Raw genomic sequence first — 26,274 nt, 5'->3', positions numbered from 1 at the left:
CGGCAGACACAATGACACTGGGCTTGTGTGTGTGCATGACAGTTCTTCCTTTCACTGATAGAACTGCTATTATGCTCACTCTGATGGAAAATGAATTAAAATCTCTCAGCCAGAAGTGGGTGGTGCGAGTCTGTAAATCTGTCTGACTGAGAGGAAACATTTTTGTCACCAAAATGTATCTCTGTCTCTTCAGAGTGATGGTTATTTACCATTTCCACTGCTCCTTTCAACTCAGGGCTCTGTCACTGCCCCTTTTAATATTTGTTCCTGTGTGTCACCTTCCTGCTGCAGCCTGGAAGGCACTTTGTCTTTGTTGGGGCATGCCTGGATGAGCTGGGCTGGATGGACAGCTCAGCAGAGTGCGATTGTGAAAAATGCACTGTATGATTAAAGCACGTACTCTCAGCATTTTTACATATAGTAAGGCCATGAAGTGGTCTCAGCGTGGTCTTTCTCATTTCAATACCCTACATTTGGTATCAGTTTTATGTAGTTATTAACAAAGAAATAATGACAATTCCTGTGACATTTAATGCAGTACAAACAGTACCATGCAAAGGTTAGGCACCCCTGGTAAAATTTTGTTACTGTAAATAGTTAAGTGAGTAGATGATGTATGGATCGCCGAAGACCTCAAGGTAAAGTCAAAATGTTCTTAAATGTTAAGGAAAATCAAGAAAACTAGTTTAAAGAGCATTATGCAACCCTAAATGATTTGAGTTCTCATTCGAGTTTATTTAGGACTACCACCTTGCATTTACAAAGGTCCACCTTCTGGCAAGAAACAACAATATAGCAAAAACAAAATTATGTATGCTTTGCTAGATTTTCCCTTTCTCTTTTTTTTTCATTTTCCATTTTCATCACACTTTTTACCCGATTTTGCTATGCTGATAATCCCACATACACTTTCTAGCTGTACTCCTAGTATCACTAGTGATGCCCCAACACCAGGAAGGTGAAGACTAGCACATGCCTCCTCTGATACATGTGAAATCAGCCACGACCGAACTGCTGCTGATGTAGCCTTGCTGAGTAGCCGGCCTGCTCGGAGAAAAGCGCAGCGACTCGGTTCTGATACATCAGCTGACAGACGTCTTGTGCTGATCAACATAACCTTAGGAGTGATGAGGTGAAAGAGGAGAGAGCACATTAGGTCATATTTTACTTGCTAAACTGTCCACAGAAACAGATATTTTGATCAGGGGTGACCAAACATTTGAACGCCATTGTATCTTGTATCTAATGTAATTCTATTTACTATAAGCTAGTACTGGTCTTTTTATTCTGGGCATTAAGGAAAGGAAAAAAACACTGAGAGAGGTGAAATAAAAAAACAAAAGGACAAAAGCACAACAGCGTCCTCATAGTGCTGAAGGTTGTTCGGACAAGTGGTTGTGCCTTTTGTCCTTGTTTGATGTCACCTCTCTCTGTCTTTCTTGCTCGTTCTTGCTTGCTCACTTCCTGTCTGTTGCCATATGAATCAGCTGTAGTCTGCTGGACTTGTGTGTGATCATGATTTTAGATGAGGAATCAGTTGGAGAGGGTGGTGCTGTTTTGGTTGTGCTCTGCATGTACAGACGCTTTTTTGCTTGATGAGAAACAGTGTGTGACAGCGTGTGACTGTCTGTGCCTGTCAGGGTGTGTTCCTTTGTGACTGGCAGAAATTATTTTCTAAACAGAAAGGTCCAGATTGGCCTCAAGGGGGTGTTGCAGCACTCTGAATGACCTTTTACTGTTACAGTGGTATGATGTGTACAGATAAACAGGTTTTATTATTGTATTTAGTTACCTGGCTTGACTAACTGATTGATTAAAAGTTAAATATTATGTCAGAAGGTCATGTTTTGATCCCTGTGAACATCTTGGTTGACAGCCAGTGATCAATAGTCATCACATAATACCTTTGGAAAAAAATGAACTCCCTCTTTTTGAATCTATTTGGCTCTAACATCATAAGACCTCATTGTGCTACTTTGTGCTTGAACCCACACATTGCCGCAATATTATTTCTTAATTCTAATCTTGCACTTGACATTTACTTCTCATTTTATGGTGCGTACGGTCATGAAAAACCTGAAAATTCATGGAATTTGGTCTACAAATCTTTGTGTTTTACTTTGTCGATAGAGACAATCTATTTTGAAATAACAAATGCCTCAGCTCAGAGTTAATTAGGTAATTTAAGGATACACAATAGAGCTCTTAGGATCTGACACTCCTTTTATTATTAAAGATTGGGTGCCAACATTTTATCTGATTCATTTTATGCCTACTATGAACAATTTTAATTATAGTTTTAGTGTTTTTTTGTTTGTTTGTTTTATTGTCCATGTCTGCACTGATGTTTTAAATACTTGTATGGTCATGAAAATTCGCCTGGAAGGCCTGGAAAAGTCATGAAAATGTATTGGTTAGAACAAGTATGAACCCTGCCTCATGTTGTCCAAAATTAGTTTTTCTTACTTTTACAATTTTGTTTTCTGTCACAGCTCAGAACTGTTCTGGTTTCCGAACATGTGGTCATTGTCTGGAGCAGCCGGACTGTGGCTGGTGTGGAGACCCCAGTAACACTGGCAGAGGGCAGTGTGTGGAGGGCTCCTATCGAGGACCCATGAAGAACCCCCCTAAACACAGCCAGGACATGGTGCTGGATACTGGGCTCTGTCCAAAAGAGAGAGGCTTTGAATGGGCTTTTATTCAGTGCCCTGGTAAGTGTGTCTGCACACAGTTTCATGTTAATCTATTGCATCTGATTATCCTTTGCAAGTCACTCACATAGTTGACTATGAAGATTAGCAAAACCTCTTATTAAGACTAAGTGTCTGGTGTGTACACAACTAATTTTCCCTCCTCTGCTACAGCGTGTCAGTGTAATGGGCACAGCACATGTGTGAACGGCAGTGTGTGCGAGCAGTGTCGGAACCTCACCACCGGCCCACACTGCGAGACCTGCATGGCTGGTTATCATGGAGACCCCACCAATGGAGGAAAGTGCCAAGGTCAGTGATGTAACACCTTTAACCAACAGAGGGCATTGTAGCACTCTGAGTAGTGTTTGCAGCAGAGGCATATTAATATTGCACATACTGATATAATCATACCTGCTTATCACACACACACACACAGCATTTAGAAGCCAGTACAGCTGTGAGTGATTAGAGAGGCCTTTTGTAGTAGAATACTTTCATATAAACACACTTTCCATGTGGGTAGAAACTGTGTACTGTTACCTGTAGGTGGTGTACTGCAGCTTGTGAGGAGCATGTGGTAAAATGTACATAGTATAGAATTCTTGCCTTAGTCCTAGATGAAGTAGTGCTTTAATGCATACAACATAAGACATTTAGTTTTGTTAATTTTGTAGTAGGGCTGCAACGATTAGTCAGCATAATCCAAAAAGTCGAGTATAAAAAATAGTTGACGCAAAATTTCATTGTCGACATGTTAAAGTGTGATGGAGCTATAGATGGAGAAAGAAAGAGAGAGCACGCACGAGGGAGAAAAAAAAAGTGTTGAGAGAAGTAGACACACACCTAGTGAGAGAGTGAGCATCCTGATTGGCCTTTCCTAATGCTTAGTTGGCCAATGAGGTTTCAGTGTGGGAGGGACTTGCAGCCCACGCGAGAGAAGGAGAGAGGTCGAGATGCGCATGAAGTGTAATATCAGCGCTGTGCCCATTAAACACAAACAAACGCATTTAACTCCACAAAAATACTCTACAGTCTGTCTTTACTAGTTCTGTGCACTTTAAACACTGTTCTATATTACTTGCGGAGAGTTAAATTACTGCAGAGAGCAGGTTTCACTCCTTCATTAACATCACTAACATTAGATGCACTAATGTTAGCAGGATAAGTGTTGGGGAGACACAGTACTCTGTCCTCTTCATTAAAATTATAGTAACTACAGACTTCATTAAAAAAAAAAAAAAAACTTTATTTTCTTAAAGACAAGCAATAATTTCAGGGAGGTTTCTGCTTGGAAAAAAGTAAGAAATTAAGAAAAAATGTCCTAGAATCTCCTGAAAATAATATCCGGCCTGTGGGAATATTTCCTATAATATACTTTGTAATTTTTAGTTTAATATAGGTACATCAATCTATCAAAATGTACTGCGAAATGTTTAGCTGTCCTTACCAATAAGAAGTAGAGATGGCGTGCATGCAAAAAAAAAAATTGCGACTAATTAAACAAATTATCGGCAGATTAGTCGACTACAAAAATAGTCATTAGTTGCAGCCCTGTTTTGTAGTGAGTTTTTTTTTTTTCTCAGAGAGTCATATGCCACCACTGGTCACAACGTATACATATGCAAACATATACACAGAATTACAGTCCATCAGTTTTGGATCTGGTGTGAAAGATAATATAAACATTTTAGTTCATTTTCAAAACATGACATTTTTATCTTTCTCATAAAAATCAGACTGTGTATGAATAGGCATTTGATCTGATTAGCATATGCTTCACACTACATTTTCTTAATTCAAATTTAGTTGCAGTGGCTTTAGTTTTCTTGCATGCTTGCTGGGTCTGTTATATTTTACATAATAGCTCTACGTTAACATTCATGCTCAGGGGTTGAGTGAGAAAGAGAGAGAGAGAGACAGAGAGCGATTGAACAAGAGCCACAGGGATGTGTTTTCATCTCCAGCATCCCCTGGCCTTTAAGGTGAAGGTCAGGGGTTTGTGAGTGGAGAATTGTTAATGTGTCCATGTTTGTTATTTTCATTTCCATCCGGGCAGTTGTGTTGCCTGGGGACAGAGCAGCTTTCTTCACTCATCTCTTACTCTCCTCTTTAGCCACAAAAATCCAGGCTCTAAGACGGACTCTCAGTCATGCTGGTGTTCTCTCTGGCGTGCAGTATAGCTAATATAAAACAAAGTCATGTTCCTAACCTCTAAAACATGTAGCAAATCAGATTTCTTCCAGAGCTGCTTTAAACTGCATAAGATTTGAAATACATTTAAATGTTTTTGTGGTTTGGACACATCTTGGAAGCAAATGCAACCAAGTTTGCAAAAGCATCTCTGCTTCTCCTGATGGTTCTATATTTCCCTTATGCTTGTTGCTTGTGATGCCTGTGGCTCATAAATCATACTTTTATGATGGACATATACGCATTTTTTATGAACATGTGAATGTCAACAGTAACGCCAGGAGCAAGAACTGAGCAGCAAGTCCTGTAGTGTACGCTGGGAGATTGACGGGTGGCGTTGTTGTGTTAAGTCGATTTCTATGGCAGTAATTAAGCTTATTGGCTGTAATGCATAATTATGCCTCTTGTCGTTAGATCTCTTTACAGCTGTATCTCAGAGTCTTGACTGCTGACGTAGCTTGTCTACTCAAATTCTTCAGTTAAGATCAAGCTCTTACTTGCTGAAAAGCCAGCCATCCTCAGGTTTAATTAGTTTAATTGCCTCTAAGTTGCTGGATGTTCACATTTAACTAAACAGTGTCTCAATGTCTCATCTTTCTCTAGCCTGTAAGTGCAACGGGCATGCCAACGTGTGCCAAGTGCTGACGGGGAAGTGTTTCTGCACCACCAAGGGGATTAAAGGAGACCAGTGTAACCTGTAAGTCACTCTTACTCTCTCTCTCTCTCTCTCTCTCTCTCTCTCTCTCTCTCTCTTTCTCTCTCTCTCTCAAACACACAAACACTAACGCACACACAAGCACAGTTGTCCTCTGAAGTTTAGTGTTAATGACTCTATTCTCTTTGCTTTTTACCTGCTTTACACCTCATCTTTTAGTTCCTACTTGACTCACTTGGAACCACATCTGAACAGATACCAAAAACGTGCAGCTTGTCACCAAAATTCTCTAAAAGATTTGGGGATTTAGAAACATCTCTTATAGAATGTTTAAGTGCACAGAGCCTGTGGAAGACTTATTTTAATGCAGGTTAAAGTAAATAAATGCAGTGTGAAATTGTTCATTTGTGAAATGTTGTCAATAAACTTACCAGTCCACAATTTTAGAATAAATATATTAGACATTACATGCTCTTGCCAGGACACTGATACTGTTAATTTGAATATTTTGACTTCTTACTTCTCAGGAATAGTACTGTTTTCAATTTCTAATAAAAAATCTTAGGGACTGATGCTTTAAGCACCAGTATATATACACACTACCTGTTCCCATCTCAATAACTGGTGGATGATTTAGATTCTCCCCCCGCTTGTTTAGCTAAAGCTGACCCTTGATGGGTAGAGTCTATAATGCTGACACTGTACAATGTGTGTTTAAAGAATTGACCCCCAGGACAGAAACACGGCACAACACTTTTAATATTGCTAATGGAGCGAGCAGCTGGGTGTGTGGGTGTGTAGGGGTGTATATGGAACAGATATGCTACGTTTCTTTAGAAAGCAGGTTCCCCAAGTACAAACATGCCTTCTCGGCACTGTGGTGTTATTCTGTACAGCATGCTACCTGCTGTGTATTTATATTTATGGTTGTGTGCATGTGTGTGTGAAAAATATTGTCTGTGGGCCTGTTGAATGAAAACCTCATTTTGATATGATGTGATTTATTAATGCAGTTATTTATTTATTAGTTGTGTGTACATTAGTCTTTGTGCTGCGAATGTGTTTGTGGCAGCTTTGCCCTCGGGCGATGTGCTGCTGGTGTATTTATGCACTTGTGTTCATCAGGAGGAAAAATGAGTGTGAAAGTAACAGAGAAGAGAGCGATGCTAGTTTACGGCTCTTTTTTTCCCCCCCCCGCTCTTTTCCCTCTCTCCCACCGATCACTCAGAGCAGCCAGATGCCGTTTCACGCCCCCCGTAACGAGGCCTGTAATGAATCGCAGGGGCTGATTCAACCACATACAAATAAGATGCAGTTCAAAACACTTGATTAAAACTTGATGTGGTGCAGTGACCGCTGTCTCCGGCTCCTTTGTGTGTGCTGACATTGTGTGGTGGGGCGCAAATGTAATTCTCAGGTTCCCATTAGCAGCAGTTACCCAAGCCGGCAGTGAAAAGGACCTGATTGTTCTGCACTTGAGGTAGCGGCTAGTGCAGAAATGTTCAACAGAGTTGCTGAATGACAAGAAATAGATTCAATTGAAAGAAAAAAAAAAAAAAGAGTCTAATGGAGACTTACAGAGCATGTCGTGTGTGTGTGTGTGTGTTAGCTGCCAGTTGTGTGACCTAATTGGGGATTATTGTTATAGCAGCACAGAAAGAGAAAGAGAGAGGGAGTTGGCGAATGCTGGCTGTGTGGGTGTGCACTCACTAGAGATTAAATTAAGTTACATGAAGTAGAGTGCATTATGTTTCATTACTCTGCTGCAGGTCACTATATGTGTGTGTGAATGTGTATCTTCATTTCGGAAATGTCATCTAAATGAAAGGCAAGGGGAATGATGTGTTCAGGCTTGAAAACGCCAGCAGTGCTGTTTGTCCCCTGCCCTCTGTACCGTCGACAAAGTACACTCCACCTTGTCCTCCCATATTTATCACATTGCTTTGAGAGGGAAAAGAAAGAGAAATGAAAATTTGGGGGTGTTTACCAGACTGTAGATTTTTATTGGAGATATTTACTATACCCTATAAAGAAGGAGCAGTGTTTTTCTCCATTTAGGTGTTTATTGTGCTTATATAACATTGAAATTGGGCACTTGATATTTCCATGTGACCTGGTTAATGATGCTGCAGCATAGGTTTGATAAAAACAAAACATTTGTTAGACCCTTTTCACTGAGGCAGTGATGGTGCAGAAGTGTTTAGGTAATAGCATTCGTCCACCCTCTCAGCCACAGAGGTGGAACAAGTGGTACCGCTGTGAGTGCATTAATTCTTTGAGAGTGGTTTAATGCAGTAGTATCAGAACAGTCTGTTTATGTCATGTTGTGGTGTTTCTGCTACATACATTTTGGAGCAGCCAACATCTGCTGCAGAATTTCTTCCACAGCTACTTCAAAATTATATAGAATCACGAAATTGTTATTAGAAAACTCTGCAGAAGATGTTTAATTTAATATGATGGGTTGTGGGGGGGGGGGGGCACGGATTGAGAAGAGAAGATAGAAATGTGGCCTAATCCAGCTAACATTAAGTTAGTTAAATTAGTCAGTTTTTACAGTACAGATCGTAAACCCTGCCTCAACACAGGTGTTACATGAATTCACACATTGCTCGGTTCCTCAGTGAAACACAACATACTACGCAGCATTTTGACAGTAATGCTTTAAATTACAGCCACATGGAGATCACAGTAAGCCACAGAAGATCACATCTGTGTGGGCCTGCTGCCACTGCTAAAAAGCTCAAAATCCTGGAAGGAACACTGCTTTAGATATGTTTTACGATATTACACTTTTTGGCTGTATGTGTATCTGCTGATATGATTCAGATTTATTCAGGCTTTAATAGAAAGTTTGATGAGACACAGTGGCCAGTAGAATATTCACACAGTCAGTACAAATGTTAGTAAAATTAAATTCTATGTTCTGTGTGTGGGAAAAAGGGTCTGCCCATGGACTGCTAGTTTGGGGGAATCCGTATACTCTGATGACCTGTGCTCTGAGCCATCACGATTTAAATAAATTAAATAAAGTTAGATTAATTCTTTCTTTGTCATTTGCTGGCATCTTAGCATTTTCAAAACTCTTTCAAAACTGTCCATTTGTTGATAAAAAGCACCTCTTGGACTTGGCTGGCCTGGACTTGATTGTTTACTCAGTTAGAAGATGCTCCACAAGGAGCTTTTGCTGTTCTTGATCATTTATAGTTTTGTAAGCCAGTATTCTGCCTGGCTTTAAAGAGTGTGGTGCATTTTTTTAGTTCCAAAACATGGCCAAGAACAGCCTACTCTGACAGTTATTAGAGTCAAATGACACTTTCCTGACTACAGGTGGTGTTTTTGTGTACATGAGCGGGCAATTGCAAGCTGCAGAGAAACTTTGTGTGCTTTTTCATCTGATTTTTTTTTTATAAATGCAGACTCTACATGTATGGGATGCTACTAGACTTAAAGTAAGGATCCAATATTTCAGTTACTTTATTTATGAACTCATATTTTTCCTCACAAAGATACACAAAAACACACAAAGAAATACATTAGTTCAGTTGTGTTTTACTTTTAGTTTAAAACCCAGTTCACATCTGGCATTTATCCTGGGTGGTCTACTTTCTGTGGTGGTCAGAACACTGATGAATGTCTGATCACATTTCAGGTGATTAGATTTGTGGAAAAATGCCAGGCAGTAACATTTTTATGTATTAGTTGGATTTCTCTGTTTACTTTGTGATATTGTATCTCTTGGTTAAAAAGATCAGTAGTGAGCTTCGCATTGCTGGCCAAGATATTGCATTGTTTTTATTATTGCATTACAAGCTGCAAATTGTAATATCGTGTTGGAATTGTGCTGGTAGTCCTCATTGATTAATTTCCACATCGCTTTATTCCTTACTTTTAAGTGCAATTATCCTTTTTTTGATCTTTTTGTTCGTGTCTCTGATGTTCCCTGCTATCAACACACTGCAAACATTATAGCATCTGAAATGAGAGCACAATGCAAGATAAATTCTAATGAGTCCTCAGACTCACATTACTCAGAAACCTTAATATGACTGCATTTACCATTAAGGTCGGCCATAACATTTAAAGGCTAATTCGGGCTGCAGTTGAGATGGGATTTACAGCCAAATAAAGCCAAGTGAGATAGGCTCCCTACTGGCAGAAGATACTTTGATTTCCCCCTCTTCTCCTCCTCCTTCAAGAAAGAAAGAGCAAGGTGGTGACTCTGCTCATCAGAGACTGCAGACTCTAATCAGGCTTCCGGTTCTTTGCTCAGTAGAGCAGAAGGATGTGTAATCTGCTTAGTGTGAGAGTGCTCAGTAGGCGATGTGGTGTTTAATTGTTTAGCCGATTTGAGGATGAGGTGGAGGAATCTAGTGTGTCTCCTGACTCACTTTAATGAAGGCAGGAAAATAAAGAAACATCACAATAGACCTGTAATACGTAAGGCGGGTTTTAATATGCCAAACACTGGAACAGCAGGCCACACATACTCCAGGCACTTATACACCAGTCCTAGTATTTGTTGAGGATTCTCCACTATTACAGAAGGAAACACAATAGACATTTTCTTTGTTTCATTTCAACTTGAATTGAATTTACTGTCTACATATATGACTATATTTTTATTAAATAATTCTATTTTTTGCTCGGATGGGATGTGACCGTTCACAAATGTAGTTGACCTGTATCTGGCAGCATATACATGCACATATATACTTTTATGCACATCAGCTTTGCACAGATGGGTAGAGTGGTCATTGGTTGAAATATGAACTTTGAATCTGCTTATAGTCAGAGGAATGTTGACGTGTTGGTTATTTGAATGTAGCAGGTGAGACTTAAGACGTGTTTTTTTTTTAATATTATTTATAATAAGTCTGTACTATAAGTCAAATTAGATATCAAATTTTTAGCTGCATAGTTAAACAGAAAACTATCCTCTCTATCAAATGTAACTTTTATTATCACCGCACATCCAGTAGTTATTGCATATAAGACAATTAGAAAACGGTGTTATATTCAACAGTATTGGCACCCTTTGCTAAATTACACACATTGTTATTGACACAGAATTTGTATCTAGCCAAACATAAATCACCAAATTATGTAATAACTTTCATTATGTAATCAGGCCTGAGACATTTAATCAATTTAATTGTCATCAATGTCATCAATGAACTGTCAGCTAAGTAAAATTCTAAGCTCTATGCATTATTTCCTCTTGTGTACAGAATGCATAAAAAAGCACACATTAGATTGGTCTGTCTAAAATCTGAAAATGAAGGTATTTGATGTCTATGAAGAAGAAGTAGGCCTTGAGATTTCTTGAGTGTAGAGTGTTACAATGTTGCTGTTCAGGGGAACTGTGGAGGTCAAGATGACATTAAGAAAACTCTTGAAGAGAGTTGCTTGTATTCTGAAAAGGTAGTGAAAGAAAAAAGGGTGGTGCACGTTTAAAACGTTTAGTGTTGCTTGCACAAACACAAATGCTGCTTGTAAACATAAATAAAATGAATTCTTAACTGTGGGATTCTTAACTTTTTACAAAGCTAGATGTTTTAGGTATGCTACAGAACACCCAGAGAAGCCTGATGTTATAGTAAATAGTGAGTTGCATCAGGAATTACTGAAAATATTGCATTCTATGTTTAATTAGCTACAGGTATTTACTGCTTTAGTTGAAAAAAAAAAGTCTTCAGAATGTAACATTTTGACTAAAGATGGCCAAAAACAAATACATTTTAATTCCTTGTAATTCTCCTTTTAAAAATTAATTTGTAAAAGTAGCTCTAACTAGCTCACACATTTAATAAATGTTTACATTTTAAAGCTACAGTTGCTTTTAATGCAGCATATGAAATTTAATGCATTCAGGCATCACACAGCTCTTAATTATGTCCTCATTACAGACACTCATACTGCAGTCAGAACTAATTATAAAACCCTACTCAACTTATCTCATTCCCGTTGTGCCCGGCACGATTTAACAGCCCTCGAGATGATGATGCATTTGTATAGGTTAACTTAATAGTCATGAATGTATCAGCTATTCATGCCCACTGTAAATATAGCAATATTTAATGTAGCAGCAGCTCATAGATTTCTTTAGCTAGTTTACTAATTTCTATTATGTGTTTGTTTTAGAAAATAGCTACAGAAAACTCTAGTCAGTTATTTGATCCATAGAACAGGAAAACCTCAGATTTAAGTCGGGCTATAATTGTATTTTTACCTTTATTTTTTTATTTTTTATCTTTTTGTCTGTACATATTTACTTAGTACTTTCATTATTAGCCAGCACTCACTGCCAGCATAGCAAAACAACAGCGGAGGAGAGGAAAACCCATGACAGCAGTCAGTGTAGGTTGAGGAACGATGTGTGTAAATGTATCTGTGTGTGTGCATGCATGCTATTTCAGATTCATTTACATTACAGACAGATACAGGTCATTTACAGTTTTGAATGGGAACTGTTGGGAAAGCCAAATCAGACTCCTGTAATGTGAACACAGCCTGTCATTTTACTCACTATATTAAAGTTTACGTTCACTTTAATATTTTAATACATTATTTAATTGTATACGTTAATGAATATATATTTAATACATTTTAAATATTGGTTGTTTTAAGGAACCCTGTTGGAGATGTTTGTTTTTATAGACAAAATCTCAACCTACAAAGCCAGTGCAGTGCACTGTTTAATGTTTTTTTCTGATATAATTTAGTTGTAAATTATTGAAACCTGGATGATCTAAAGCAGTTGTGAGAAAGCTGCTGTTCTTCAGTTCAGAAATTGTTCCTTCCTGCTGTATTATTTTGTCTGTTATTGAATAGTTATGGGTAAAACTGTCAGAACAGATCAGACACTAACACATTAGGTGCTTTTAAGGTGAGGCGAGGCGAGGCTCTGCAGACCTAATGCTTCACTCTCACTGAATGTCATTGTGTTTAAATGTTCCATTTAATTTTTTTTTGCAGATGTGATTCAGAAAATCGTTACCTTGGCAACCCTCTGAGAGGAACCTGTTACTGTGAGTATGCTGTACTTTACCTTAAAAAAAGTAATCTGTGTGCATAACTGGAAAATATTTAATCCATCTTAAGATGGATTACACTTAAAGTGTACACTTTAAGTATTTAAAAAAAAAAAATTCAGATAATGGACCGTTTTTTAGACTAATCTGCTGGATCTATTTAATACAGAGTAGTAGCATGTACAGGGTTTTTTTAGAAGATTGCCTCTATTTGTAGAAAACAATAGAAAATATTTCACTGTTTAGAATGAAATGTCTGGCATTTTAGTATGCAATAGACATGCAAGAATGGTTTACCAAAGCTGCTTATGTAAAGTCAAGCTTTCTTGACTGGTGCAGCAGTATATATCAGTGAAGTGAAGTTCTAGTGGTATTCTGTATATTTACCACAAATCAGAAAAAGTTGGGACAGTATGGAAAATACAAAAAAAAAAAACACACACACACATTTTTACATTTATCTTGACTTTTTCATGTTGGACAGTATGGGCCCATGATATTTAAGGCTTTCTCTAGTTATTTGTTAATATGCATCCACTCATGTATTTATATATGTATATATATTGTACTTGACTATTGTAAGTCGCTTTGGACAAAAGCGTCTGCCAAATGTAATGTAATGTAATGTATTTCAGGCCTGCAACACAATTCATGTTTTTATTTTCATATTCTCCACACATTCTCTATTGTAGACAGGTCAGGATTAAAGACGGGTCTGACCTGTATCTGTACTCACTTGTTCTGCAGTGCTGCCTTTGTAATATGTGCAGCATGTGGTTTTGTATTGTCTTATTAAGAAATACATAGAAACTCCTGTAAAACATGTCATCAAAAGCAGCACATGTTGCTCTAAGAGTATAAAGAACTTTTATGCATTAATGCTCTGACTTGACCCCATACCATGACATACCCTAACACTTGGACTAATGGCTTATAAACAAATGGAGCATCCATTTTGTCCCAAACATATTTGGAATATGGATGACTTTTCTTACTTCATTTCTAGCCCTAAATTGCTCCCCCCCCCCCAAACTTTTTTGGGAGTATGTGGCAGGCCTGAAATGCATTATTTAATGTATTTTAACAAATAAAATGAAATACCTTCTGTTCATACTGTCTGTAGTGTGGTTGTACATCTATTTCAAACTGACATTACGATAAGACATACATAAGAGAATTATTTATCAAAGCTGTTCTTGTCGAGAACAACTTCCTAAGACCAAAGCTGCACTGTAGTAGAGCAATTCCAGTTAGAATTGACAATTTAATTTTTAGTGTCTGTGTGCAGACAGACAGGATATTTCAACCACATTCCTGTGTTTATGCAGTGCCAGTCAACAGTTTAGACACGGCTCTTTTCATTCAATTTGTGTTTTCTTTCTTTATGATTTTTCTTTTGTGAATTTAATATTGAAGACATTAAAGCTCTACAGGAACATGTGGAATTATTTTGTAAATAAAAAGTGTTAAGCCAATCAGGTATATGGTTTGTACTTTAGATTCTTCTAAGGAGCCACATTTAGCTTTTATCCTTCATGATGTAGAGTCTCCAGGAAACGTTTTCTCTATTTAAATAAAGAAATAAAAAAAAACGTTAAATGAGAACGTGTGTCCAAACTTTTGACTCTGTAACTTTATCACTGTTTATTTTCTCTGGAGAACTAGTTATTTTATGTCTCCCAAAAAACAAATTGTACAGATTTACAACATTATACTGTAGACTTTGAGTGTTTTACTGAAATATATTTGGAATACATTTGGCCATTGGCTTTGGTTATAGGTTTAATCTGAACTCAATGCAAGTTTTTATAAAAATTGCTGTTTATAGATGCACATTAGAGAGTATAAGTTCAGATTGTTCCTTAAAGAAATGCAGCCCGGCTTTCAGTTTGACAGCATGATCTGATCAGTTGGTCTCAGTCGAGCTGGAGAGAAGGAAGTGGTAGGTAGAGGTGCTGAGGGTTACTCAGTGTACGACACGTGGGATGTGTGATGGAACGGTAGAGTAAGTGCATACACAGACACTTATGCAAACAGTGTGTGTGAAGGGCACAGAGGTGTAGCACTAGGTGGCAGTGTTGCGGTTTGTCATAAGTGAGAATTGTGTGCCTGTGTGTATGCCTTTTACATTCACTATCGGCCGTCATCATGGAGCCTATCCAGCCTTAATGCAGTCAGGAGCATTTAGGACATCAGATTTCACTCAGTCTGCAAAAGCTGCCAGCATTATCCCCAAGCTATCATCAATCCGCATTAAACAAACCCATCAATTTATCAATCACTCTCCTGCCACTCCACTCCTAGTATATCTTTTAGATGGAGTGCGTAGGCTCTGAGCGACTGGTTCAATTACTCTGATTAGAGGAGAGCTGGTGCGCCCATGTCTGCTTCTACTGCACTTCCCTCAGATTATGTTGTACTGCTGGAGAGAGTGGGCTGGAGAGCGAGTTGTGAACTAGGCCTGTGGAAGTGAGTGAAGAGAGTGATTGAGCTAATTAAAGACACGCGGGTAGAAGGTTTGGCAGAGGCAGTAGCGCTCCAAGGCACTTCTCTCGCTCGCTCTTGCTGGCTTGCTTTTTTTTGTCCATCTCTCTCCCCTCTTAACTCCTTGTTGCTTAAATTATAGCTATGATCAAAAGATATGCTTAATCTTTAGCTGTCCCAGCATTCTGGCCTGACACAATGTCCAAAGCTTCCTCAGAATAAGACAAAATTACTAATTAGTTTGTTTACTTAATATATCCCCCACTCTGTTGATGTTAGAAGGATGTGGTGTAACTTAGTCTGGCGCTGAAGGGATATTTTATACAGCCTAAGCTATAGATTGTACAGTTCAGCCAGGGTTAGAACAGCTCTAGTGACCCCAGTGAGGTCTGTAAAGGACGCACAGAAATGCCTTTACTCAAGTACAGTCACATCTGCAGCCAGACTGTGCCAGCACTGGACTCTTTGCTGAGACTCTAGTCTAGTCTGAAATTCGTTTAATTGTGTTTGACTGATTTATTAGCTGGAAAAGATATGTTTGTATCTCACTGGTAGATATTTGATTTGTTTTTTTTTGTTTTTTTTACAAAAAAAATAGAAGCTTTACAATCATATTGCTACCTTCTTTATTGCCACTCTGGACTGGAAAGTTACTACTGCATTATGGAATTTTGGTAAAACTGTAAAAGACCACCAGCCAGAACTGTGCAATGCTACATAACCCGTGTATAGTCATATTCATGCGCAATCTTGTAGTATTAATCTTTCACTTCAGTCCACAAACTTTCAGTTATGGTTTTGCGTCTCTCTCGGCTTGTCTAGAAATGCATGTAAACCTATCGTTCTTGAAGAGTATTACAAAGCACAAATTATACTTCCCAACAGTAGGAGGAGATCAGGAGCAAGAAATACAGATGCTCATTGAATGCTGCTTAAAGGCAAAACTCCTATTTGAAAATATGTACAGGGTTAAACTTTCTACAACAAACATCCAATCCTTTGACATCAATAGAATATAAAAAAAATCCTTAATCATTTATTTTAAATATACAAAAATCATATCTGTCGCTTTGTCAAATCAGTCTCAGTTTGATGTCTCCCACAATCCCCTCTAAAAATATTAACAGTTTTAAATGTTCCTCTCACCTTAGTCTAGTGAGTCTAGTGAATCATTTGCTCCTAAAAATTTGATTGACACATTGCAGCTCATAATTATTAGAAATATAATTATTATTATGTTTAGTATCCTTAAAGCCCTGTTTTAACTTCCTGTAATTTTGTTGTTATTATAGTTATAGGTTCTCATATATTAAATTGAAACTATTCTTCATGTATTTTTATGGAGTGTTGTGTGAGGATAGTTTTTGTGCTAAAACAGCAGTGGCCTTGAATATTCCAGTCATAATAGCCTGTTAATGGGGTTCCTATGTGTCCTTCACTTTATTGGACAGGTAATTACTCATTACTAGCCCAGTCACAGCAGCAGTCCAGATAGAGGCTGTCGTAAAGAGGATGTGCTCTGTATTCTGATGGAGCTCTGCCCACTGCCTGTTTAGGACACTGTGGTAGACAGCGACAATACAGGCAGTGTTGTTGCTGGATTATAAAAGGTTTTTTTTTTAGCTGTTTGAGTGCTTGTATTTATATCTTCATGATTCTCTTTTTAAAGTAAAGTCAGACCTCCAAACATTTGTAGAGTTCAATCGGAAGTCATGCTTTTTACATCAGTGACGCATGCATTCAGAAGAGAAGGAAAAATGTTAGCCCAGTTAAGGTGAATGATGACTCACGTAGCACTTATGACAAGGTATTATTCATGGGAAGTGTGTAAAAAATACACTCGCACATCTATTTCAAAATGCCTTATTTTTATCAGTTGGTTGCAGATGTGACCCTCTTCTTGAATAGAGCTACTTTGCTGTTGCTAGCATTAGCTAACATCTGAATATTCTTACAGTAGCTGTACAGTAATTGATGTGACTGGATTTCTTTCTTTCTACTTTGTGATGTGAGACCTTTTTAATAATAGCATGTTTTGAACCTTTTTGAACAGACAACCTGCTAATTGACTACCAGTTCACCTTCAGTCTGCTTCAAGAGGATGACCATTATTACACTGCCATTAACTTCATGGCCACTCCTGAGCAGGTACGTAGTTGCTATAATACACTGATTTAATTCATTGCAGAACACTGCCACATGCATTCTAGCTACTAGTCCATGTACCATGATTTTTGCCATGTCCCAGGGTAGCTAAAGAATTCTCCACTGATCTGTGGGATCTTCTGCACTGAATGTGTATGTGACTTCTGCCTGATCACATGAACAGTTCTAGCCAGGTGTTACCAGTCATGATCATTACCACTTTGTGTGCTTTACACTGTGGGTGGCAATACCTTGTTTAAATAGTCCCAGTGCACACATGACACTCTGGACGGTTAAATGTGCGAACAATTTCAGAATTTGAATGTCTAAAATGTCTGGCACCCATGATCAGACCTCACTCAAACTTGTTTTGATAATTTATGTTGCCTTGCCATGAGCATGCTGGCTAGTGTTCAGGCTCACTGACAAGAAAACACCTAATGACGTAAAGGAGAACTATGGTGTAAAATGGACTTTGGGTGTAGTAAAACATGATAAAAGTACTTACCTTTGTTAAATAGCACACCTCCACCCTCCCACAGCTTTCTGAGATACAGTAATTTTGTACTTTTTGCCCAGTACTTTGTACGACGGCCGTATCGGGGCATATTTCGCCCCAATAAAATGCTTTTTACACTGTTATCCAGACTCAAAAAAGCTCCACACCTTCTTGATAGAATCTAGAGCTCTGACATTTAAAAAGAGCCATTAATCATTTTAAAAGTGCACAAGAAACTTAATAAAAACACTGTTTACATCCTATATATATATTATTTCTTCTTGTCTTTTTTCCCTTTAATTTAAGACCAACAAAAATTTGGACATGTCCATCAACGCCTCAAACAACTTCAATCTCAACATCACTTGGTCTGTTGGATCAACAGGTAATTAAATTTTTAAACTTTCACGCAGTTCCTTTTGTATGAGTGTAGTATTAGCAATAATGTTATGTCCGTTTGTGCTCTGCCTTATCGCGAGTGTTAGAGTAGATGTGTTGTGCAATTTACAGCTAAACCCAGACGATAACACAGCCTCCAGCCAGAAAAAAAGCCAGACACTTTTTTTTGTTGTGACTTTGACATTTTCACTCCTGTTAAACAGGTTCACCCTCTCCCCCTCGACCTTTCAGTGCTCCTCCATTAATATTTTGGAGCTTCTTCTCCTTGTTTAAAGACACTCTCCCCTGAGAAGGGCTCCTTACAATAGTCTGGCCCACAGCTCAGAATTCTGTGACTGAAACGTCTTCAGGAGTACTGAATGATTTCAATTAAGATAAACCTTCCCACAGAGCAGCACTTGGCTTGTCATTTTGAGGGCTTTGTTTTATAGTGAAAATACACGTTTCAAAAAAATTATTAAAAGAAGAAAGGAAGTGAAAGAATTTCTGTCTCTCTCTCTCTCTCTCTCTCTCTCTCTCTCTCTCTCTCTCTCTCTCTCTAACCAATGTAATTAAATCTGAAAGAGTACACTTAAATCCCATTTTGATTGTACATGACCCAAACTGTATATGCACATTCAAAATATGCTAATAATATTTGGCTGTCCTGTAATATACAGTTTGTTTTATTTTTTTAGTAGAAAAGGAATAAACACAGCCCCTGTAGTTAATCAGATATTTAGTGTTACATTCCTTTTGTTTTCAGGTCTTTAGGCTATTGCTTAGGGCGAGTGTTAAATCCAAGATTTGAAGAAAGACATGCCTCAGACCTGATTTTCTAATCAAGGTTGAAAACCTTAAAGTAATGAAATGAAAAACCTGAAATAAATGAATGTTTTAAATTGATAGTGACCGTTATTATCAAGCAGTAGGGATTTTACAAATTTGCCTTTCAATTTTTTTATGTATTGATTATGAATTAGTGCATTGTATTATTCTACATCTATCCTTGTATATTAAACACCTGTATTTGTATCAACTTTTCTCCCAACAGCTGGTACTATTTCCGGAGAGGAAGTCCCCATTGTGTCCAAGACCAACATTAAAGAGCACAGGGACAGCTTCTCTTGTGAAAAGTTCAGCTTCCGCAGCAATCCCAACATCACCTTCTACGTCTATGTCAGCAACTTCTCCTGGCCAATCAAAATTCAGGTAAGGGCACATTCTATACTTATTTTAGGCAATTGTACAGATTTAGTTAGAAAATACATTTTATGGCTTATTTTCAAAAGAAAATGTAAATATTTTGTAACTTAAACAACACAACTTTCCAAAATCATTTGACCACTGACCAATTAATGTTGCGCAAGCCATTAATATTTAGTGGTAGTCAAGGGAGGAATGTTTCACCACACATGGTGTATTTCACCCTGCGTTACTGTTCACTTGGAAACTAATGGTACCAGAATGCGCTGAGAGTGTAATATTCTGGAATGACATAAAATCCTTTGCAACTGTATGAAAACAGCGTATCTAGGAAAGTCTTCTATTAATGCTGTGTTGAGTCTGTACACACCAGATTTAAAATGAAAAGGCGGCAATAGACTTCAACAATCCTTCTCTCCTGGAAGTGGAAATCATTGATCACTACACTTTAAAATGCACTTAGACAAAAGAAAACACTCTTAAAAAGATCCATGGCTTTGTAATGTGGAAATCAATTATTTAGATATGCACTGGGACGGTTTTACAACAATTCTCCAAAATATTCATTCCTTAGTCTTATGATCCACAAAATTGAATCAGCTCTTATGTGGGAGTATATTACACTGCCAGATGCCTAGATGACTGCTGCATAATGGCATCAGAGTGATGTTTAGAGACGGATGGGATTGCTAGAAAACATTAAAGTTGGATTTACACCAATGTACATTACTCTTCTTATGAAATATGTGCACTGTCTTTATTGCCTGCAGGCATATGCAAGCAAATTCACATATAGGAAATTGGGTTTGAAGGCAGTATCAGTGTTTGCTGTCAGATTTGCACTTTACTGGCAGTTTTAGCAGAATAAAAAAATGGATCTTCCTGTCAGTAAGTGAGACGTGTAGCTCATTATCTGATTTGTCCCTGTCACCTAAAACAGATGCTTTTTTCTTTGCAAGTCAACACACAGTGCAATGTCTGTCCCTCTAAGTGAATGCAGCCCCAAGTCTGAAGTCCATCTCTGACTGTGGCGTAAATAACAAAAACCACTGTAGCGTAATGCGAGCACGAAGACTTGAGCAGAAGACTGTGTGTTCTGTCCAGTGCTGAGCCCTGGGGGGAGTGACCGCACTGAAGTCTCATCCATTCTGACTCTCCCCTCAATGTCTCTCGGTGTCCTGCCCATGTTGGGCTGAGTGTGGTGCCCAGGGCAGGCTGACATCAGTGCTAGGTGGCACTGGGGCCTGTAGGGGTTGGGCTCTGCAGGAGCACACTTGAGACTTGGCTGTGTGGATGTGGATGCAGAAGTAATCTGGCATTTTGAACTCACCTTCTGTCACTATAGCCCCAGCATCATCACCCTGCAGTGATGAAACATCAGACAAGCTTTGTTTTGACACACAGACACTAACCCAGTGTATCATTTCCAGGTTAGACTGAGCTGGTATTGGGTAAAGAAAATGAGTTCTAAGTCATGCCTGATTTTATGATTGACCGTTGATTAGCACTCAAGATAACTACCAATACCTAAGCAGAATCTGTTTGCTTTAGTCACATTTATTATAGAATATTAAATAATATAATTATCTTTACTCAAAACATTTGAGATCATCTCTAGTTAAATGATAAATTATATGCTTTAGGGGGCTCCAATGGTCCAGCTGGCTAAGTGCTGCCACTATCATCAGGAGATTGCCGGTTCGAATCCTGTTCATGTAACCATAGGCTACCAGAGCCCTGAGGGAGCACAATTGGTCTTGCTTTCTCTGGGGGGTAGATCTCCTTCACGCACCATGTGGCCTCAGTTGCTCGATCCTGCCGCTTCGCGCTTTATAACATCAGGAAAATTAGACCGTTTCTGACGCAACAGGCCACCCAACTCCTGGTGCAAGCGGTCGTCATCTCACGCCTCGACTACTGCAATGCCCTGCTAACTGGCCTCCCGGCCTGTGTAGTAAAACCACTCCAAATGATCCAGAATGCAGCAGCACGTCTTGTCTTCAACCAACCAAAACGGGCACATGTCACCCCGCTGCTCATAGAGCTCCACTGGCTACCAGTTGATGCTCGCATCAAATTCAAAACTCTTACAATCGCCTACAAGGTGATGACAGAACAGGCTCCTTCCTACCTGCACTCACTCCTGAAGGCTTACGCTACCTCCCGGCCGCTGCGCTCCTCCAATGAACGTTGCCTCGCTTTGCCAAACACTCACACAAAGCAATCCAGACTGTTCTCATACGGAGTTCCCCAATGGTGGAACAAACTACCTTCCACTACCAGATCAGGAGAATCTCTCACTATCTTTAAGAGACTCCTGAAGACAGAGCTCTTCAAAGAGCACTTACTCTCTTAACACCTCTAACACACTAACTACTTCTAACCCTATTTCTTCCTCCCCTCCTTCACTTCTCTATCCCTTTATTTCCCTTCGACCTCCTTTAAGCCCTATCTAAAAATGGGTTATCTTAATTCCTATTTCTTTTGTACTTCATTATTGTAAGTCGCTTTGGACAAAAGCGTCTGCCAAATGAAATGTAATGTAATGTGATGTAATGCTTGGTGCTTAATATGTCTCAGTGTAATCAAAGTTATTCACTTCAGTTAGTATTCTGACTGATTTACTGCATATGTATATTCAGTTTCATTGTAGTTTTACGTTGAGGAGTGATAGAATAGCACTTGAACAAGGTTGCTATTTATTTTGGCATCAGGAGAGACAAAGTGCAGTTGGTGCATTACTATATATTAGATATGTAAGTAACTAGTGAAGGTGTGGTTATCTCCAATCACACCCTTCACACAGCAGAACAGCAATGAAGCTTCTCTGCCACTCAAGGTCACGTTCTCCTCTCAGCTCTCATTGTTGATGAAAACACTCTGACCTTCCTGATTCCTGAAAAAGTAAAAACAACCTCCAAAGCCTTGTGTCATTGTGACAGTTAAAAAGAGAGCAAAGATCATAAGGTTATTAAGTGAATTATAAAGCGAACAGTAAAAGGGTGTGATTGGACCTTCAGCAGTCATGTATTACATATTTAATAATGTAATTAACAAAGGTATAATAGTTCTAGCTGGTGATACTACATAAATGCCAGACGGTGTTGCTTGAGAACTTGTCCACTTTCACTAATTAAAAGCTCGGCAATATCAGACACTATGTGGAACAGCTATTTTGCATGCGCTTCACACTCTTCTTTGCTGACATGTTTTACAGCCCAAGTGAAGGCAAGTAGGTAGCCAGGCCTAGAGGTCATGATCCTTTAGCAGGTTACATTTACATACAGGTAAAATACTGACTGCTACAAGCTACTGCTCAATGAAGTCAGGGCCCAAAGAGCATGTATGTTTTTTTTTTCTTTCATTTTTAAATAACATTTTGCCATTTTGAATAACCTTATATAACTAATCTGTTTATTATTTTTTTAAAACATGCCAAAAAATCCAACAGTGAACTATTAGAGTAAACACAAGCAGGCCACTTTTTGAGTAACCACTTCTTAAGTCTCCATAACATTTGTTTTTGTATTTTTACTGATAATGAGGTGTGTTCTATAACATTTCTGTCATTTACTGCATGTGGCTGTATTCCAGACTCTCTCCAGTAGCTAATAGTGATCAATATTCATGTTTCCATGCCCGTAGATGAGTATGAGATAAGGGTAATTTATTTACAGACCCTTTTCAGCTCTTCATTTTTCCTGAGCTACATTCACCCAGTAATAGTTTTCTATTAGATTTTCCAAAAGCAGAGTTGCTTATTTACCATGCAGGAAAAGGGCATCGTTAAATCAAATGGCCTCTGTAACACTATGAGCTCGTTCCAAGCGTGTGTTTATGATCAGAATGTCCGATCAGCATTTATTAGCTGACGGGGGGGAAATTGAGATTGCGAATACAAGCGCAGGCGTTTACGTACGAGAACCTGACCTCTCAGAAAATATGCCAAATGGAATCTGGAGAGGCAGAGTGCTCGGGTTGTGCGGGAAACCCAATCTGACAAAGCATTTACTGCACTGCAGCGAGCAGACTGTAGCCACCGCTTACCGCTCAGCACTGCTCATTCTGCCGAGATGAGGTCAGCATGTGCTCTGACGATTATGCTCTCGCTGTATACCACCTGTAGTTGCTAGGCTAGGTTTGAGTGTATTTAGTCTTTTCAGTTTGATGGCTTCAGAAAAAAATAGTGCTGTGTATTTGCAAGAACTTGGTTGCACAGTACATATAGCAATACAGGGGTTACAATTCAATATCACAATGTATTGCAATAATAATACAAGGCAATATATTGTGATTATTTAAATTAAATTTTACGAAAACTGTCGTAGTACTAAAAACTATCCTATTTATAAAATCTGTCTGACACCAATATTTACATGTAAACTAATAATTAAAACTCATGCTGTGTGTTTGATCATCAGTAGAGTATTGCAAAAGAAAATATTGCGGCATGTTTTTATTTGTGCTCACTAGATTTGCTTTTTTAGTATTTTGTAACTTTAAAGCCTTTTGATGAGCATAGGTATGTGTGAAAGTCTTAATTGTCCAATTTTTGGTTTTGTGTAATGATTTACATAAAATATCTTTGGACAATGTTGAACTGGTGAGTAGGATTATGCACTGAAGATGTGATTGAATCTGACTGACATAAACAGATCATCTGGCTTTTATAATGAGCCCTTAGCCTTAGGTTTGCTCACAGCCCCTACAAATAAGGTGGAAGACAAAGACATTTGATAATCTCTTCATTTCATGTTACATTAAATCTACTCTCCCACTCTTTGTCCCTTTGTAAATAAGAATATGCTCATTGCTGTGATTTTGACTTGATGTGATATATTAACGCTTATTATTGGACATTTTCTTGTAGGAAGTCAGTTTAAAACATTACTAATTGCTTTATACAGTTTAATTAAATTTTACATACAGTACTCTGCAGCATTAAAATGCAACTTACTTAAAATCATTACTTACTGCAGGAAGAGAGTGTTTGATAATATATTGGTAATGGCCAGCAAAAAAGTTTGAGATTAACATAATTATTGTGACATGCTCATTTGCTTGTATCAAGAGAGTCGAGTCAAGAGTCAAGAAGCTTTTATTGTCATTACATTTGAGTACAGGTACACAGTGTAATGAAATTACATTCCTCCGGAACCATGGTGCAACATAGAACAACAAGCAATAGACAACATAAAGTGCAGGAGTGACGACAGTATTTGTATTTGTACCATTGTTCCATTGTACAAATCTTCTTTATTTAAGCCAAATTACACAATCAAACGGAACAGTCTGGAGTTTGAATCGGTTTCTTGAGTTCTCAAACTGCGGAATACAGATGTTAGATACTGATAAGAAATGGCATTTTTTGGCTTAGTTACTTTGTAAAAATATCAGTCTGAAGTTTTTAGTGGTCGGATAATTTTTTTTTTTTTTACATTTCATTATCAGCAGAGACCAGAATTGATGTAATACGTTCATACATGTGACCCTTCTTGTAGCAACTGTGTAAAATGTTAAACATACTGTTGAAATCTGTTCTTAATGAATGTGTTCGCTGAGCCATGTAACAGATTGAATGTATAGCACAGGTGTGGGATTGACCAGTTAAATCATTCGTATCTGCTTTAGATAGCATGTGTGACATTGTTAGTATGACAGCAGTCACTTGGCCATTTCAACCAGCGGCACCTCTGAATGACCTTTACTAGAGCAGGAGAATTGTCACACACTCAGAAACTGGCTCACTTGTATTCCTTACGTCTATTGGACTGGTATTCTTGGGGACTGTGTCGTAATGATGTGAGCTGGGGTCTGTTCTTTTCAAGCTCATGCCTCTTGCAGAAGTCTTGTCTTGTTTGCAGTGGAGATGGTTCAGCCCTAATGGAGTGTTAAAACTTTCTTCAGTGCTCCCACTGGATCTGCCTTGGCTCGGCCCCTGTGACTGAGCCAAGCACCTAATGAAATGAATGGTCTCTTCAGAGGGTCTGCCCACAGCGCTATTGTTGCATTATTCATCCACTACTTCAGGGTGACTTACAGACGCGTACATTTGGAACATTAATCCATTTATTTTTGCTGGGTATTTACCCAGGCAATTCCGTAGCCTGCCTCTCGGGATGCTGTGACAGTGAACTCTTACACAGAGCTTGCTAGACGCCTTTTAAGTGTGCCGATGCTGAATTAATGGCCTTGCTCTGCTCATTGTTGATCTGCTGGTGTTGTGTGCTCTGAAACATCTACGCCATCTGAAGGGATCATCTCAGCCAGTGAGCCAATCTCAGACCCAAGCTGCTTTTAACTGGCCCGCTTGCACCGGGTGGATCGAATAGCATTGCACAAACATAGAAATTACTGCCAGACATAACCTGGAGATAACATGTGAGGTTTGGACTTTTGTTCTTTACTCCCACGGTCAATGGAAATCTAATCCAGACCATCAGTCATTTTAAAGCTGCCTTCCAGTCATGAACTGACACATTCCAGTCCATTAAAACCAGCAGAATTGGGAGCTTTTATCTTGCAGTGCCACTCTTTTTCTATCTGATCTTTGCAGAGCAGTTAGAGAGTAGACCACAAGCCCACTAGAAATAATTTCAACATGCAGGTCATTTACCTGGAGAATATCAGGTGCTGATCAGGTGCTGTTAAATATGGCAGTTTTACAATTACAGTACAGTACTATGGGGCAGAAAAAAACCCCCAGAGGTTTCAATGGCATATTAAGGAGTTATGGAATTATGTCATATCCTCAATAATGGCTTTTCCTTTTTAATGTAAGTGACCAAATATTTTGCTTTCGGCTCCTAAACACCTGTTTTTTTTGTCTTTCTTTTTATTTTGCTATCCTGTTACAGATTGCCTTCTCTCAGCACAACAGCATCATGGACCTGGTGCAATTCTTTGTGACATTTTTCAGGTGAGTAATTTTTTTCCCCCTCTTGATCACATGTTAGGGAGATTTTACACCTTTAGTATTATTTGCTCAGC

At 38.5% G+C, this 26,274-nt stretch overlaps 1 protein-coding gene across 2 annotated transcripts in view; it reads left to right on the top strand.

Moving 5' to 3' along the window:
• The window catches only part of atrnl1b (attractin-like 1b), a 110,322-nt gene that overhangs the window by 29,286 nt on the left and 54,762 nt on the right, over positions 1 to 26,274 (top strand). For both annotated transcript variants that reach the window (XM_007259180.4, XM_015608360.3), the window contains exons 18-25: positions 2,493 to 2,711; positions 2,865 to 3,002; positions 5,487 to 5,580; positions 12,517 to 12,569; positions 17,110 to 17,204; positions 18,007 to 18,085; positions 19,133 to 19,290; positions 26,142 to 26,203. In XM_007259180.4, the coding sequence (XP_007259242.3) occupies positions 2,493 to 2,711; positions 2,865 to 3,002; positions 5,487 to 5,580; positions 12,517 to 12,569; positions 17,110 to 17,204; positions 18,007 to 18,085; positions 19,133 to 19,290; positions 26,142 to 26,203 (898 nt within the window). The remainder of the gene's footprint in view (positions 1 to 2,492; positions 2,712 to 2,864; positions 3,003 to 5,486; positions 5,581 to 12,516; positions 12,570 to 17,109; positions 17,205 to 18,006; positions 18,086 to 19,132; positions 19,291 to 26,141; positions 26,204 to 26,274) is intronic.

The sequence above is a fragment of the Astyanax mexicanus genome, chromosome 15 (genome assembly GCF_023375975.1).
Source record: "Astyanax mexicanus isolate ESR-SI-001 chromosome 15, AstMex3_surface, whole genome shotgun sequence".
Taxonomy (NCBI): Eukaryota; Metazoa; Chordata; class Actinopteri; order Characiformes; family Acestrorhamphidae; genus Astyanax; species Astyanax mexicanus.
Note: the sequence above shows the minus strand (reverse complement) of the source record. Positions and strands in the feature narration are given on the sequence as shown.